Source organism: Chrysemys picta, chromosome 5 (genome assembly GCF_011386835.1).
Source record: "Chrysemys picta bellii isolate R12L10 chromosome 5, ASM1138683v2, whole genome shotgun sequence".
NCBI lineage: Eukaryota > Metazoa > Chordata > Testudines > Emydidae > Chrysemys > Chrysemys picta.
Window position 1 is genome coordinate 6297728 of NC_088795.1, and position 17063 is coordinate 6314790.

Sequence of the window (17063 nt, forward strand, 5' to 3'; positions counted from 1 at the left end):
TAATATTCTATGATTCTATGTGCTTAATTGCTTTTCTGGACCAGAGCCTAAGGCTGGATGTTTGTTGCAGCCACAATTATTGTGACCAAAAAACTTGTGAAAAGCCACCTTGTCGTCGTCCTCCTAATCCCTCCTTGAACCTTTCCTGTGCTGTGATGCCTGTAAAAACTCAACCCCGGCTGTGTCGCTGGTGAGCTGTAACCATTCCATGTCACACCACCGAGCAGGCGCCCCTTCTTGGCCACTCACTAGGACTGTGCTGGGGGAATCCAGGCCTCTGGGCTCTTGATCCCTGGTGTGTTTCAAGCTCCTTGAAGCTTGAGTTGAGTCCAGCCACTGCCCCAATCTCGGGGTTCCTACACATGCAGAGGGCGCAGACCTATCTGGCATCACCCTCCGAGTGCTGGAACCCACTGTCCAGCCGCCGGAGCCCAGAGAAGGGATCATCGGTGTCCAGGCAGGCAGGGTCCTCCATCCCTTTGCCTCCCTTACCCCTGCAGCAGCCTCCCTCATCTTAATTTGGTGCAAGCTAGCTCTTTCCCGGCCTGAGTCCCTTTATCGTCTCCTGCAGAGGTCACCTGCTTCTTTTGTTCTGCTTTTTGGTAGCTTCCCATTACTCTCCAGCCCCCGTCCTTTCAGACGGGAGCAGGAAGTGTCTGCTCCCAAGCAGAACAAACCTATTGCCCCCAAGATGTTTTACTTTGAATGGATGATCGCTGAGTGCGGATCACTCACCATTGTTTCTGGCCTGGCAGACGACTGGCTAAGTGAGGATGGATCCACCTACATGTAGACTTTCCCTCACATAGTCATTTCCTTATGCAACTCCATCAATCATCCACAATTCAGAAGAGAACCTCCAGGTAGTCACACTGACCATCACCATCTCATTGTTTCCTTGTGCTCACTCTTGTCTCTTTGTTGTCTTGTTCTTATGCTGTCAGGTTTTCAGGGCAGGGACTGTCTTTTTTTTTCAGTGTGTGTACAGCACCTAGCAAAATGGGTCCCGGTTCCCTGGTCCCTAGTCGGGGTTCCAATGTGCTACGTTAATACAAATCAATGGTAATGATTATAGGGATTTTTATAAAACATTATGGTCTTTTTACCCGGCTAGTGTTATTTTTATAGGCTTTTAAACTACTACTTAGAGGAGAGGAAAGTGATCAGGAACAGTCAGCATGGATTCACCAAGGGCAAATCATGCCTGGCTAACCTAATTGCCTTCTGTGAGGAGATAACTGGGTCTGTGGATGAGGGGAAAGCAGTGGATGTGTTATTCCTTGACTTTAGCAAAGCTTTTGATACGGTCTCCCAGAGTATGGGCTGGATGAATGGACTATAAGATGGATAGAAAACTGGCTAGATGGTCTGGCTCAATGGGTAGTGATCAATGGTTCCATGTCTAGTTGGCAGCCGGTATCAAGCAGAGTGCCCCAAGGGTTGGTCCTGGGGCCGGTTTTGTTCAATATCTTAATTAATGATCTGGAGGATGGCATGAACTGCACTCTCAGCAAGTTTGCAGATGACACTAAACTGGGAGGAGTGGTAGATACGCTGGAGGGTAGGGATAGGATACAGAGGGACCTAGACAAATTAGAGGATTGGGCCAAAAGAAACCTGATGAGGTTCGACAAGGACAAGTACAGAGTCCTGCACTTAGGACAGAAGAATCCCATGTGCTGCTAAAGACTAGGGACCAAATGGCTAGGCAGTAGTTCTGCAGAAAAGGAGCTTGGGGTTACAGTGGACGAGAAGCTGGATATGAGTTAACAGTGAACCCTTGTTGCCAAGAAGGCTAACGACATTTGGGGCTGTATAAGTAGGGATATTGCCAGCAAATCGAGGGATGTGATTGTTCCCCTCTATTCGACACTGGTGAGGCCTCATCTGTAGTACTGTGTCCAATATTGAGCCCCACAGTACAAGAAGAATGTTGATAATTTGGAAAGAGTCCAGCGGAGGGCAACAAAAATGATTAGGGGGCTGGGGCACATGACTTATGAGGAGAGGCTGAGGGAACTGGGATTGTTTTGTCTGCAGAAGAGAAGAATGAGGTGGGATTTGATAGCTGCTTTCAACTACCTGAAAGGGGGTTCCAAAGAGGATGGATCTAGACTGTTCTCAGTGGTAGCAGATGACAGAACAAGGAGTAATGGTCTCAAGTTGCAGTGGGGGAGGTTTAGGTTGGATATTAGGAAAAAAAATTTCACTAGTAGGGTGATGAAGCACTGGAATGGGTTACCTAGGGAGGTGGTGGAATCTCCTTCCTTAGAGGTTTTTAAGGTCAGGCTTGACAAAGCCCTGGCTGGGATGATTTAGTTGGGAATTGGTCCTGCTTTGAGCAGGGGGTTGGACTAGATGACCTCCTGAGGTCCCTTCCAATCCTGATAGTCTATGATTCTATGATTCTACCCACAGCTTTGGTCACGGAAAAAAGAATGAAAATATTGCATGTTGTGATGTTTCCTGTTTATTTTAAATGCAAATTAGGACTTTTGGGGTGGATGGGGGTTTCTATTGTGATGAAGACACTATGGCATTTCCCACTTTTTTGATATGACAGCCAGCGTTAATGACATTACACTGAGATGGTGTGTGTCACACCTGCCCTGTACAAGCTGCGCTCCTGAGGTTGAACATGAATAGCAAGAGCTGATGGAGCTATGGATTTTTGAGGTTGCATCATGTTGTGATGTCATTATAAAAATGCCTTCATGTTTGCGTCCAATCGGTCTGCCAGTAGGGCGTAGTTGGACCCGTGTGAATACATGGAATTCAGAAACATTCTTACCATTTGTGGAACTTTTCACCCAACTCTGGTAGGAACGTCTGTCTGTGAAGAGTCTCTTTTCTGAAGTCTACAGATGAATTATCTAATACTTTCCATTAGGGCTGTCAAGTGATTAAAAAGATTAATCGTGATTAATCACGTGATTAAAAAGATTAATCGTGATTAATCACGTGATTAATCACACTGTTGTTAATAGAATACTATTTATTTAAATATTTTGGATGTTTTCTACATTTTCAAATATGTTGATTTCAATTACAACATAGAATACAAAGTGTGCAGTGCTCACTTTATATTTATTTTAGATTACAAATATTTGCACTGTAAAAAACAAAACTAAAAATGTTTCAGTTCACCTCATACAAGTACTGTAATACAGTCTCTTTATCATGAAAGTTGAACTTACAAACGTAGAATTATGTACAAAAAATCTGCATTCAAAAACAAAACAATGTATATCTTTAGAGCCTACAAGTCCACTCAGTCCTACTTCTTGTTCAGCCAATTGCTCAAACAAGTTTGTTTACATATGCAGGAGATACTGCTGCCCGTTTCTTGTTTACAGTGTCACCTGAAAGTGAGAACAGGCGTTCTCATGGCACTGTTGTAGTGTGCATCGTAAGATATTTACATACCAGATGTGTTTAAGATTCATATGTCCCTTCATGCTTCAACCACCATTCCAGAGGACATTTATCCATGCTGATGACGGGTTCTGCTTGATAACGATCCAAAGCAGTGCGGACTGACGCATGTTCATTTTCATTATTTGAGTCAGATGCCACCTGCAGAAGGTTGATTTTCTCTTTTGGTGGTTTGGGTTCTATAGTTTCTGCTTCTCAGTGTTGCTCTTTTAAGACTTCTGAAAGCATGCTCCACACCTCATCCCTCTCAGATTTTGGAAGGCACTTCGGATTCTTAAACCTTGGGTCGAGTGCTGTAGCTATCTTTAGACATTTCACATTGCTACCTGCTTTGCGTTTTGTTATATCTGCAGTGAAAGTGTTCTTAAAGCGAACAACATGTGCTGGGTCATCATTCGAGACTGCTAAAACATCGCGTGAGTTAACTGCAATTAATTGACAGCCCTGCTTTCCATGCTTTTGGCTGCCAGGGCTCATCTAACGATGGGTTTTACTCTATGGTCTCTAAGGTGCCACAAGTACTCCTGTTCTCTATGCCTAGTGTGGTCTGTGCTGGACCAGGTTACTGAACTTTGAACAAGGGAAAGGATTTCATCATGGATAGAGCTGTGTGGGAAATAAAAAAAAATTGCAACACACATACACACAAAACCGGGCTGGGGGGAGGGAAATCCAGCAGTTTCCTGATAAGTGAAACATTGTGCAGCTTCCCATCAAAGGCTTTACCATTTTCTGCTGAAGTGGGTGATGTCTGCAGGCAGAAGACTGCCATTTCCCTAAAGAGCCGCCTGTTTTCACTATGATGACTGTGATTTTATTTTTAACCTAGGGCAAATGTGTGAAATTTTCAGTTTAGTCCCAGGCTTTAATTCCACTTCTATTTTTTAATCAAGGAAACCCCCATTGGTGGAAATGGCGAAATTTTGTTGTTGGCCAGATTCACAAATAGTTGCATATATTTCTGCATTTCTGAGGCATTTTTGGGGTGAAATTCTGATCCCATTGAAGTATCAGAGGGGTAGCTGTGTTAGTCTGGATCTGTAAAAAACAACAGAGAGTCCTGTGCACCTTTAAGGCTAACAGATGTATTGGAGCATAAGCTTTCGTCACATGCATCCGACGAAGTGGGCATTCACCCACGAAAGCTTATGCTCCAATACATCTGTTAGTCTTAAAGGTACCACAGGACTCTCTGATCCCATTGAAGTTAGTGGGAGTTTTGCCATTGACTTTGATTGTGCCAGGAATTCACTTTTGGCCTGGGTGTATAGCCTAAACCAGTTTAAAGGATTACAAGTAGTGGCTTGACATGGGTACGTCGGGTTTCCATTGTCAGGTCAATATCAAGGAGATACTGTTAATTTATCTACTTCTGAGTGTCTGACAATAGACTAATCGATACTGTGCATTGGACTATGGAGACTCTAGTTAACAAGTTCAGGCCTGCACAGAGCAGAGATGGAGGGATCCACTGATAAGCCCCCAACTTCAGAAAAGCAGGTGGCTTTAAGGGTCTCAAGTTGAGCACCCCAGGTCCCTCGGAACCGTTGGAAATTTGGACCTTTGAGTTTTGCCTGTTTTCCACCCCAAGCCATGCAAATCTCTACCAGTTTCAGGTTTCTTTATTAAAGGTTCACACAGTTACAACTAGTGGAAAGAACACATTTTCTCTAGTTATTTATGGCAGCGACTCAGAGAAACTGTGATGTCTAAAGCACCAAAACAAATCCATTTGTTATTTTAATGATCTACAGTTCAACTATACGACGAACTGAATATGGCTAGGTTTCAACATCTGGATAATTTTCAGTAAAATGAAGTAATAAGGATTGAATCTCGTTCTCCTGAGTAGTGCTTTTGGTTTTGGCCCCTAGACACCTATAAGTCTTTTGGAACTCCAACACAATACAAGTGTCTAATATGGATGGCTAGATTCTTCTTTTTCTTCGTCTCTGGACAATTGTTCAGGTTTCATACAGCTCCTCTTTCTGGGCAATGACATAAGAATAGATTTAATGCAATAGTAAACAAGTCCATAAACAGTACAAAGCAATCCTTATCTCACCATTCATCATTTCTTTAATAATGCAAATATTTTTACAGAAGCTTTAATGTTTCCCTTTAGGGACTACTCAAGGGACCACAAATCCAGATTAAACTTTAACTTTGAAGAGATTTTAGGAATACATTACTTTAAATCATTCTATGCTTCAGTAAACTCCAGATGCACCCAGCTGCTCTGACTCTCATCTCTTTTACAGAGTTTTCTATACCTTTGTGGTTCCCTTGACTTAACTGGAACAGCTCCCAATTTACACCCTAGTGAGAGAAGAATCAGACCTGTCTCTGTTGCATTATACTATTTCCTGTCACGGACCGATTCTAATGTAGACTACTAAAGGATCTTATTCTTCTCACACTTACACCATTTCTGCAGTATAACTCCATTGATTTTGTTGGGGCTGCTCCTGATTTACAATGGTGTAAGTGAGAGGAGAATCAGGTCCTTATAATTTGTATTTTTCCAGCTCAGGACTTTTGACTTGGGATTGCCACACCCAGGAGCCAGATTTCAATGTCAGTTACAGATTCTGATGTCAGTTACGCCAATGTATGTCTAAAAAACTCCATTGGCTTCAGCGCTCCAGAATTACACCAGTTTAACAGAGATCAGAAATTGGTCCATTGTTTTAAAGTTGACATAATCATAAAGAAAAGTCTAATATCAAGTATATAATATGTACTTATAATACATACATAATATATGATTCAATAAAAACTATAATTGGGACTAATGAGGAGAATTATTACTCTTTTCTCTTTAAAAGCTTGTTCTCTTACAATTAAACCCTGAGCACCAGTCTGTTTAAATGCCTTTATGATCATGAATACTGTGATGGTATAGAAAAGTTTTTATCTAAGCACAAGCCCTCCCCCCCCCTCAAAAAAAAACCCACCCTACTGAAGACTCCTATAAAAAGCTACAGTAGAGTCATTTAAATTGTAGGTGTATTTTGTTACTGCTGGAATTGTACTTGCTTCACCACATTAATTTGTCGCATGAAATTTGAGGCTTCAAGGTTGTGCAGCAATGTCAAAGCCCAAGGCATGCTACCTTTTGAAGAGGCAGTTGTGGGTCTATCCAGATCTTCTGGACTTAGGCCCAAGTAACTCTGACTTGGATGCAATACAATATAACTGTTCACGTTAGAGTAGCTCCTGGAAGTCACAACAAAGGTCAGGGCCCCTTTGTGCTAGTACCATATGGACACATAATAAGAGGCAGTCCCTGTTGCTATGAATTTACAATCTAGCTCTTCAAGGGAAGTCTTAATTTCTGCATTTGATGGATGGGGAATCAAGGCCCTGTGAGTTTGTGACACAGGGTCACCTAGCGAGTCTGTGTCAGAATTAAACCCCGCTCTCCTGAGTGTAAGGATCTAGGGTCTAGAACCAAGGTCAGAAGAGCCTGGGACAGCCGATGTTCCCACAGTGCCATCAGGAGGCAGTGCACAGGCACAACCAGGGAGCTCTGTAGAGAATAGGCACCGCAGGATGTACCACCCAAGAGACCCAGAGTGACTGCACCCTGCACCTCTCTGATTGGCCAAGCGCCCTATTTAACCCTGGAGAGTGTCCATGAAGTTGTGTGGGCCTGCTGCGTCTCCAGGCCTTATCTTGTCTCCTGAGTTCTGGCCTCTGATCCCAGCCTGACTCTGACCCCTATTCTTGTCTCCTGATTCCACCCTGGTACTATCTCTGATCTCTGCTCTCCGACCCCAGCCTGACTTCGCTCCCGACTCTTGCTCATTGAACCCAGTGCCAGCAGTTCCTCTAACTCCTGTTCACTGACTGTTGTCCCTGACATGTGGACCACAGCCCAGCTGTGACCACTAGGCCAGACTGCCCACACCCTTACTCAGAGTCTCATTCCAGTGCCTCCAGTACCAGATCATTCCCTAATACTAAGGGGTTGTTCAAATTGGGAATTTAATTTGGATTAAGGAAGGGAGTGAATTTAAAGCACAATAGCTATTCCTAATTAATTCCAGGTGTGGACATTCTTATTCAGGAAGAACAGTGTCCACAGACAGGGCTGTGCAGGAATAGTTATTCTAGAATTGTTATTCCTGTGTAGATATTCTAGGATAACTCCATGTGTAGACTAACCCAAAACATCAGTGGTGCTTGCCTGTCTTGCAGTTACCCCTTGGAAACTATATGTTGTGTGTCCAATTTCCTTCCCTCTACAGTAACGCCTCACTTAAAGTCATCCTGGATAATGTTGTTTCGTTGTTACGTTGCTGATCAATTAGGGCACATGCTCATTTAAAGTTGTGCAATGCTCCCTTCTAACGTTGTTTGGCAGCCGCCTGCTTTGGCCACTGCTTGCAGGAAGAGCGGCCCGTTCATTTGCCCTTCTTGTGCGGGCGAGCAGGGCATTGCAGTGCTGCTCTAGAGGGTGGTGGTGGTTGTCGCCTGCCACAGAGATAGAGGCCAAAAGCGTGAGATTGTCCTGTTCTCGCTGGCAGTGTGAACAAACATAAACATGCCAGGAAGGTCCAGGCTGTGAGTGAAGAGCATTCACCTGGCTCTGTCCCATCCAACCCTAGCCCCTTTATGCTGCTACGCTGTTCCCGCAGGTCCAGCTCTGCTTTGTTCTTGTGAAACCTCCCCGGGCCTGACGCCTTCATTTCTTGTTACTGTTCCCTCTGCGCTTTATCATCCTGCTCCCACTGCTGGGCTTTTGTCCCTAGGTGTCTGAGCTTTTGTGGGTTTTTTCTCTCTCTCTCTCTTTAAGCATCCCCACCCTCCCTGTCAGTTTATATTCCCAAATAATCCCCCATTCCTCATCTCTTGGGATCTAGATCTCCTCACACACACATCGGCCTCCCCTTACCTCCCCTCTCCATGGCTTTGAGGTCGCGTTCCCCATGTGGCCCTCTGAATGCCATGACCCCAATATTTCTTCCTTTTATGTCTTCCAGGATATTCCTGTACCTTTTCCCCCTCCCAGACCTCTCCTTCTTGTCTTCATCTTTCTCTACTTAGGACTGATCTGATGCTGTGGTATGGGAGAATGCTCTCTGCACTCAGAGCTGGGGGAGACGGGAGGGGAAAAGCGGAGGACCTGTGAGCTGCGAGGGGCAGAGAGGTTGCAATGTACGCACAGACCATCGTCAGCCCCTGGTGGTGGAAAGCTGGGGTGTAGGAGCAGCGGTCATTGAGGGGCACTGGAGTGGAGCCGATGACTGGCTGTGGGGCTGCAGAAGGGATGTGCGTTATGCCCTGGGATGCTGTGTGAGACCTGAGCTTGAGAGGTGTTTAGAAATTTAAAACAAGGAATGTTCTCAGTGAATGAAATGCAGATGGGAAGAAAATGAACCTTCAGGAGCCGAGCCTGGGGACGGAGGTTGTAGTGCAGCCGGCAATCCATTCCATGACGGATTAGCTCAGGCCAGGACCTTGGTGAGCTGGAGAGCCTGGCAGTGTGAGCAGTGCCCCTTTGTGTTTACCACACTCTGCTCATGTGCCCCTTCTCCAACATAAGGGAACTGTGTAGTTCAAACGCTCCAGCATGGCCATGCAGGGACATTTATTATTTCCCACTCACGTAGTCTAGACGCGAATCCCCAGTGAGGGTCACTTGAGTTTTCTAGTGGGATAGATGAAGCAGCTAATGGCACCAGAGTCTATATGAAAGGAACGTAGATGGAAGTTGCTGTTAAAACTAAGGTCCTTGTAGCTGTTTCTTGTTTGGCGTACAACAGGAAGCTCCAATTGGCCAGGTTATGGTTAGGGCTGCAAAGGATAGGTTTCTTGGCATGAGGGTTAGGGTTGTAAAAGCGTAGGGCTCTCTTTAGTTTAGCATCCCCAGCCAGACTCTAATTAGAGACCTTCTCTTAATTCCAGTAGCACCGCAGGAAAGCCAATATCACCTCATACTACTGCGGCTCAGTTACTGAGAACAGAACATGGTGGTTTGACACGAACAGGGAAGCAGCCTGGGTCCATTTTAGCAGGGCACAGAAACACTAGCTGAGTTTCACATGATTTACATTCCAGTAACAGCTGGGACTGAAAATCGCACTGGTCCCAAGTCCAGGGCATGGCACCAGTGCACACAGATGCTCCTGGACAAAATTCTGATATCTGAGGAGCCAATGACAACTCTAAGGTCTGTTGTCCCATGAACACACTTTGAACCCTTTTAGTACCATTATTTATATTACAATAGCACCTGCCAGATCTCCCTGAGATCCCTGTTGTGCCGGTTGCTGTATATATACATTGTAAGTTCTTCTTCTTCTTACTATCTAAGGGCCTGATTCAGGAAAGCATATAAGCATGTTTACCTTAAATCATAAGCTGCTTATGTCCCATTGAAGTAATTTTCTGAAAAGGGATAGATGTAAACATGTGCTTAAGAGCTTTCCTGAGTCAGGACCTAAATAGACCAGGCAAGCAAAGGGAAGGAAAAAGGAAGTAGTATTATTTCCATATTACAGAAAGGGAACTAAGGCACAGGGAGATGAATTGACTTATCCAAGATCATCCAGGAAGCCTGAGATAGAGTGGGAATCAAACCTAGATCTCCTTGCTGAATCTTGCAGTTTTACCCCGAGTTTCTGCTGTTTGGTGCTTTACTTAAATCCCAGGCTCCTGGAGGCAAGTGATTATTGACACTGAGATTGTCACCTAAAAAATAAACCCAACATTTCTAGCCCTGAAAAGCCCGAAAATATCACCTGAGTGAAACACAAAGGGTCAGAAATCAGATAGTAAATAAAACCCTTTTGGTTTTCTAACCTCATGATTTTTAAGCCAATCTCATGATTTGTGGGGGGCTGACATAATGGCAATGCTGAAATCAAGTGCCTTCACCACAGGACCATCCAACCTCCCCATGTGCACATTCACTGCATCCCAGTGGTATACAACGTTCATTCATAGCCCTGGTGGCTCCGGAGACAACAGACTTCGGAAATACATCCTTCAGATCACTATCTCATTACAGACTTCGACTTGAATATCTACGAGCTTCTATCAGCCTTTATCTTGCGAGCTACTAGAGTTAAAGATAAATGTAGGGGCCTGATTTACTACTTTGTTACTCTGGTTTTATGCCAGCGCAGCTCCTACAGTGGAACCATACCAGTGTTAAATTAGACTAATGCCATGGTGAATCATGGCCTTTATACAGCAATTCCACACCCTAATAATGATATTGCTGGCAGGTGCGTCAGAGGCAGGCCAGTATCCGCCTGGGATCTTTAACCCTTTCCTGTTCTGGGAACAGTGTTGTTTGTTTTTTTCCCCCTACCCCACAGCAGTAACATAAGCAGAAAAGGATGCACAGTTCCTAACTATTAAATATTTTCAGTCTGGGTAGTGAGAAAAAGAGAGTGATTTCTATCTTCATATTGCAGTCATGAGTTAGTTTTTCAGCCACTCTGAAATAACAAGCATTTCAGAGAAAGAGGTTTGACAAACCAGAATTAATATGTGTGAGTAATTAAAGGGGATTTGGAAAGGGAAGAATCCTTTTCAGTTAAATAAACATTTGCAGTAATAGTCTTTAAATGAATTTTCACTTTCCACTAATATTCTTCTTGATGACAAAGGCCAGAGGGGAAAAAGAAGCATTTAGATGTATGTTTATATACTGCAAATTAGGGCACTAGTAATACTTTGTTTTAAATAGAAAGAGCCAAGTATTCTAAACAAGGCCTCAATGTAGTAAAGCACTTAAGCCTATGCTTAACTTTAAGTAAGTGCTTAAGGCCCAATGACTTCAGTGATTTAAAGTTAAGCACATACTTAAGCAGGCTTCCTGAATAGATTTTTTTTTTCTGAATCAAGACCTAATATGGGGCTGTTGGCTAGTGAGAAATTGCAAACACAAAAACATTTCCCTGAATTTGTAGGGGGGGAAATGATGCATTGCACTTGAATGTGGGAGCAGTAAGTTATTTAACTGGGCAGTTCCCATATTGTTACCTGCATAGAATTACTGAAAATAATTATTCTTTGCATGTGCATTTTTCTGCATCATTGCCCCAACATGTGCACTTAAAATGCACTCTGAAAATCTGGCTGCAATGTTTTTCAGGGGAAATTACACATGAATTCTAATTAAAAACATCAACCCACAATTTCTTTGAAAGTACATCTGCTGCCATCATGCTTCTAACTGTAATGAAGCTCAGCAAGTCTGTAGCAACCGAGAATACATGTAATTTAAAGGATATTTTAACATTTGATGAAGTGCAGCAGTAATAACTACGAGCCGATGCCCTGCAGGCATGACAAGGGGCAATTATGTTTTGAGGTCAAAAGTGAAGGGGTCAGGAGGAAAGCGAAAGATTTTGATGACTTGTTTAATTTTCCAACTCTAGAAATTAACAAAGAAGAAGAAATTCTGTATTGCCTAGATAAATCCTGTCATTACCTGTTACCATCTCACCCTCAGTTACTGCTTGGCCCTGTGTAATTTCAGCAGCATGAGGTTCCATCGTAGGTTGTCCTGGATGTCGTTACAAAAGTAAAATTGTCACCACATCTGCCTTCAGCAGTGTTGAGTAAAACACCCTGCTGCTGTTCTTACTGAGCACTAGCCAATAAGCAAGCTAACTGAAATTAAACAGAGGAGGATAATAGGACAGTTCTAACATTTGGATGTGAAGAGACACTAGCCTCTTACCCTTGATTTTCGCACCTCATATCCTTTAGGTCAAGATTTTAAAAAATAAGTGAATCTGGATTTAGGCTCCTGAATAAAGCACTTGATCTGAATACCTGAATAAGGTGCTTGATTTCAATAGGAGCTGTTGGGTATTGATCTATTTTGAAAATCAGTGTGGCAGGAGGCATTTCAGAGTCTTTGGAAGTTCTCACAACATCCAGGAGTCATGTTGAGTCTGGGTCATTCCTGATTTTGTCTGAAATAAAGCACTTTACCCCGCTCAGGTGATGGGTGCCCCTGAATGCTCCCCACTCCTGTCTGCCCCACAAATGGACAATCAGGTCATTTATTTAGGAGCCTCTATAAGGATCTGTGTGTGAGATGGAGATTGTAAAGATGGGAGATTATTCAAAAGCGGGTGGGGGAGGCATTGGTTTGAAATTGCCCGGCTCACTGGTGGTAGGTTGTACTAACTACTGCTGCACTCTGAGGGGATATTTTTAAAGTTATATCAAAGGAGCCTATAGTATATGGATAGACAGCTTTTTTTTAAAGAAAAAGCATTTCTATAAATCGAACTATGGGATGCTTGTAATGAGTGTTATCCTTCATGTTTGGATTTCAACATATGTGATTTCATAGCAGAAATCTTTGCAATTCATAGAGAAATCAAGGGAAATTGCTTAAGTGAGGTTATTATATAGGACCAAAACATTAAATAATAATAATAGATTTGCTTAAAAGGACCTCAAAATATCAAACACTTGAAATATTTACTGCAGCCGTCATGAAAGATGAATGTGATATGGGCTACACTAATATTTGGAGGAAGCCGGAAAGGGTGATTAATAGTGATTTCCATAAAACATAGACAGCAGCCTTTGGTAATCACACTGTGGTATCTGAGATATATACGTTTTCTTTCCAATAGAGAGAGGAAATAATTATCTATGGTGCCTTTAGATATGTCCTCACGCTAAACCTAGAACATAACTATAGTCGCACAGCACATGTGGTATCGCTATGTTAATGTTGTCTTTTTGAGGACCAGCACTCATGTCCCTGGGAGGTTATTGTTTGAGTAGCCTATGTCAGAATACTGTTTTCCAGGACATTATAAATAATGTCTGGTCATGTTTGAGTCTGGCACAACATGTGCTAGGGCAGCGTGTGCTATTGTTGTCCCTTAATGGGAAGTAAACCATAGATGTTTCTTTGGAAGCGCTATATTTGGGGATTAACTTTGAGTGTTCAGCAGATCAATGCCGTACAGACTCCATCTTCCTTCTGTATCTTCCAGTAGAGGTAAGAAACTGAAATGTACTCTCACACCTCATTGAAAAACATGCATACTGCTTTTATTAATCCTCTATACATTCACAGTAATTGCAAAATCAAATTCTGCAGTATCATGAGCCCCAAATATTGAACCGTTACTGTCTGTAGAGTCAACTTCTGTAGCGTCAATTTGAGGTTGGAGCAATAGGGTCAGACTGAAATCCCTCAGTTAAACATATATTCTAACAAAACCATATTATTAGTAATAACTCCCCATCTTCAATTTACACCAGTTGTGATATGAATGAGGTTCAACAATATATGCTCAAGTTTGCCATTCGACAGATGTGTCAAATTTGTACATGTGAACACCAGATTGGTTAATTTCTGTTTGTTTAAATTTGGTATTCTCTAGCCACTTCATTTTGAACTCCAATTTAATTTAACAGCATAGATTTGTTTAAATAAATAAAACAACCCAACAACGCAGATCAAGTATAGAAATCAAAAGCAGAAACCTACTTCGGAAAGTATTTGATTTAGAGCTCATGTATAACGAGGTGGCGACAGGGGTGTCAGAGATACTTAGACCATGCCTCTCAAGCCGCTGAGGTCTGTGTATGTGCCCCAAAACCCCAAAGTAGGGCAAACAATGACCAAAAAGTCCCTCTTCAGTGCAAGCTTCCTCTTCGTTATGTGTAAAACACAGATGGCTACTGTCTGCCCTGAGAGAAAATCCAGATTGCCAGAGGAGCCAGCCAACAAACAGAGCTCCAAAACTCAGCCAAACCAGCAGACATTGGTTGGACTCTTCATCTTGCCACTGTCTCTGGCAGCTAATAAGAGTTCTCTGAGGACTTGGCACTAGGAGGGAATGAAGTCGGCCCTATCTCTGTGCTAAAATCCACCATTCTGCTCAAAAAGTCAGTGATAGGTATAAAAATTGCTTCAGTGAGAACTCGCACAGCTCTTCCCCAAAAGCTGGTTGCCTTTGAGAGGGGCCAATACCAAAGAAAATATGTGCAAACAAGAATACTTCCCTGACCACTTTTTAGCCCAGTGTTCCACAAAACAGGGTGAACTTTCAGACCTTGTATCTTTGCGATTGGAGCTCTGCAAACCCTTCCAAATTTACTTTAAAATGGAGTTGCAAGTTTCTTGTGTGTGAAAACCACCTGGGTTGGCAGGCACTGATGTTCCAACATGTTCAAATTTCAGCAAACATGGTTCCCCATCCCCCCTGCCCTCTATGGTTGAGTTGAAGTCTCTGGTGAAACTAGAGTTGCCATCACATGACATAATCTTTAATGAAAGATTAATTTTGAATTCCTGGAGTCTCCAGGACAATCCTGGAGGGTTGGGTAACCATTGGTGCAACAGAGACATCAAGAAAACAATAGAGTTCTGATCTCTGGGAAAGACTGTTCTTTGTGTAAAACTGGGATACATTTATTTTATGAGCTAAAACATGAACTAATACTAAGGTAATTAGAGAAGGAGTGCACAGCCCTCTTTCAGGAGTTCACAAGGATTAGACCACAGCTCTGATACAACAACAGAACTCTGATCTCAGGGTAATCCTTACCAGTGTCTAAATGCCAGAATATATTTACTGGAGCCAGAGTACAAATGAATGACAAGGTAGTGTGCACTGATAGAACACTATACAGAAATGAATGTAATATCCTGGGATGCTGCTTGCCAGTCATAGAATATGAGGGTTGGAAGGGACCTCAGGAGGTCATCTAGTCCAACCCCCTGCTCAAAGCAGGACCAATTCCCAGACAGATTTTTACCCCAGTTCCCTAAGTGGCCCCCTCAAGGATTGAACTCACAACCCTAGGTTTAGCAGGCCAATGCTCAAACCACTGAGCTATCCCTCACCTGTCAGTCACTCAGACACAGGGGTGAGGACAGGAAGAAAATATATTTTCCCTGGCTGGATAGGAGGACCCTGCTCTTACTGATTAAAGCCAGAAGAAAGGGCTTCTGCTAAGCAGGCTACTGATCATATGGGAGAAACTCAGATCAAGAACACAGGAGAAATGCAATGTGCCTTGACGCAAAGAGTGTATCCTGTGATGTATCCCAGTAGACCAGGATCAAAGATGAAGTATACCACACATCTCATTCCCATACATTTCATAGTTATCCACATATAAAAATTACTCAGATTTCTAGGAACATTTGAAGGACCTGGGCAAAATTCAGGTATACACAGACGCAGTTCCAGGGCTTTTTTTGAGTGCTTGGTGGGTGGGATTTTGAAAAGTACTCAGCATTGGCCTAACTCTGCTTCCATTGAAGCCACTGGTAAAACCGAGGGAGGTCATTAGGGAAATGTTATCTACGGACACTGGAAAAGCCATGTTCCCTCACAAAGAGTGCCATGCAAGAGAGACCGAGCACACAGAACCCTGCCATTTAAAGCCTCATCCAAAAGATAATTTCCCCACTTAAGAGCAATAAAGAGACGTGGAATTTGGTAACTGTGTGAAGCTTTTCGCATAGAACATAATCATAAAATAATTTGATGCTTAAAGTTCTTGTAACTTGTGAAGGCTATTTGTTTAAAAACAAAACAGAATGTCCCCATGGTGTAATATTGAAGGAAATAATATATCTATCTCTTTTGTAGCACTTTTCAATCAGTAGACCTCAAAGTACTTACAAAGGAGGTCAGTTTCATCATCCCCTTTTTACAGGTGGGGAAACTGAGGTACAGAGTGATGAAGTGACTTGTCCATGGTCACCCAGCAGTTCCATGGTAGAGTCAGGAATAGCACCCAGGTCTCCTCAGTCCCTGTCCAGTGCTCTAGCCACACTGCAAGGGTAGTCAAGTACAGGTATCACCTAGTGCCAAACCCTTTAGAAAAGGTCTTACTATACAGTACAAAAACAATTAAAAAGGCAGTGTTCCTGCTCTTAATCCTATTCTCCACGCTGAAGATAAATGCTTTGTTTTATCCTCTCTAGCTTTCAGTCGTGCCCCCGTTCCTATGGCCGTGGTCCGACGGGAACTGTCCTGTGAGAGCTATCCAATAGAACTTCGCTGCCCGGGAACAGATGTCATCATGATTGAAAGTGCCAACTATGGTAGGACCGATGATAAAATCTGTGACTCTGATCCTGCTCAGATGGAGAATATCCGCTGTTATCTGCCAGATGCCTATAAGATTATGACTCAAAGGTATGGTATTTAACATTCTTTGCTTGTTGGATGTTTGATTTAATCCAGTACGTATATATGCATTGCTGTGTGTTTGCATGAGATTACACAGGTACTAGGAGTTTGTGCATGTGGGTACAGTGTAATGGTCATAGGCTGTGAAATGAGCACATTCCATAGTATGCTAGGATCAAAAGAGACATGCTATAGCTAATATTTGTGACTATTGGTAGGTCACTCTGATTCTGTCTCTTCCTGTGCCTTGATCTTGTGTCCCAAATGCCTGAATATTGAGGCATTTATTAGCTAACAGAAATCCTTTTCTTTTGTGCTCCTTTCCCGTTTCTTGTGCTGTTGTCAAATAGAAGGTTGTAAAGTTGATTTAAGCAATACACGCTGTTGATTACTCGCAGTTTGCCATGGTCATTATATACAGAAGCTAAAATCCCATGCAAGATGACTTGATTTATGCTTTTATGGAAGCCTTTCTATGAT

The 17063-nt window shown here is 42.9% G+C and overlaps 1 protein-coding gene across 50 annotated transcripts in view; it reads left to right on the top strand.

The window, feature by feature from the left end:
* Nucleotides 1–17063, top strand: part of ADGRL3 (adhesion G protein-coupled receptor L3) — an 820109-nt gene that overhangs the window by 340052 nt on the left and 462994 nt on the right. For all 50 annotated transcript variants that reach the window (XM_042860378.2, XM_065595838.1, XM_024100865.3 and 47 more), the window contains one exon: nt 16376–16589. In XM_042860378.2, the coding sequence (XP_042716312.1) occupies nt 16376–16589 (214 nt within the window). The remainder of the gene's footprint in view (nt 1–16375; nt 16590–17063) is intronic.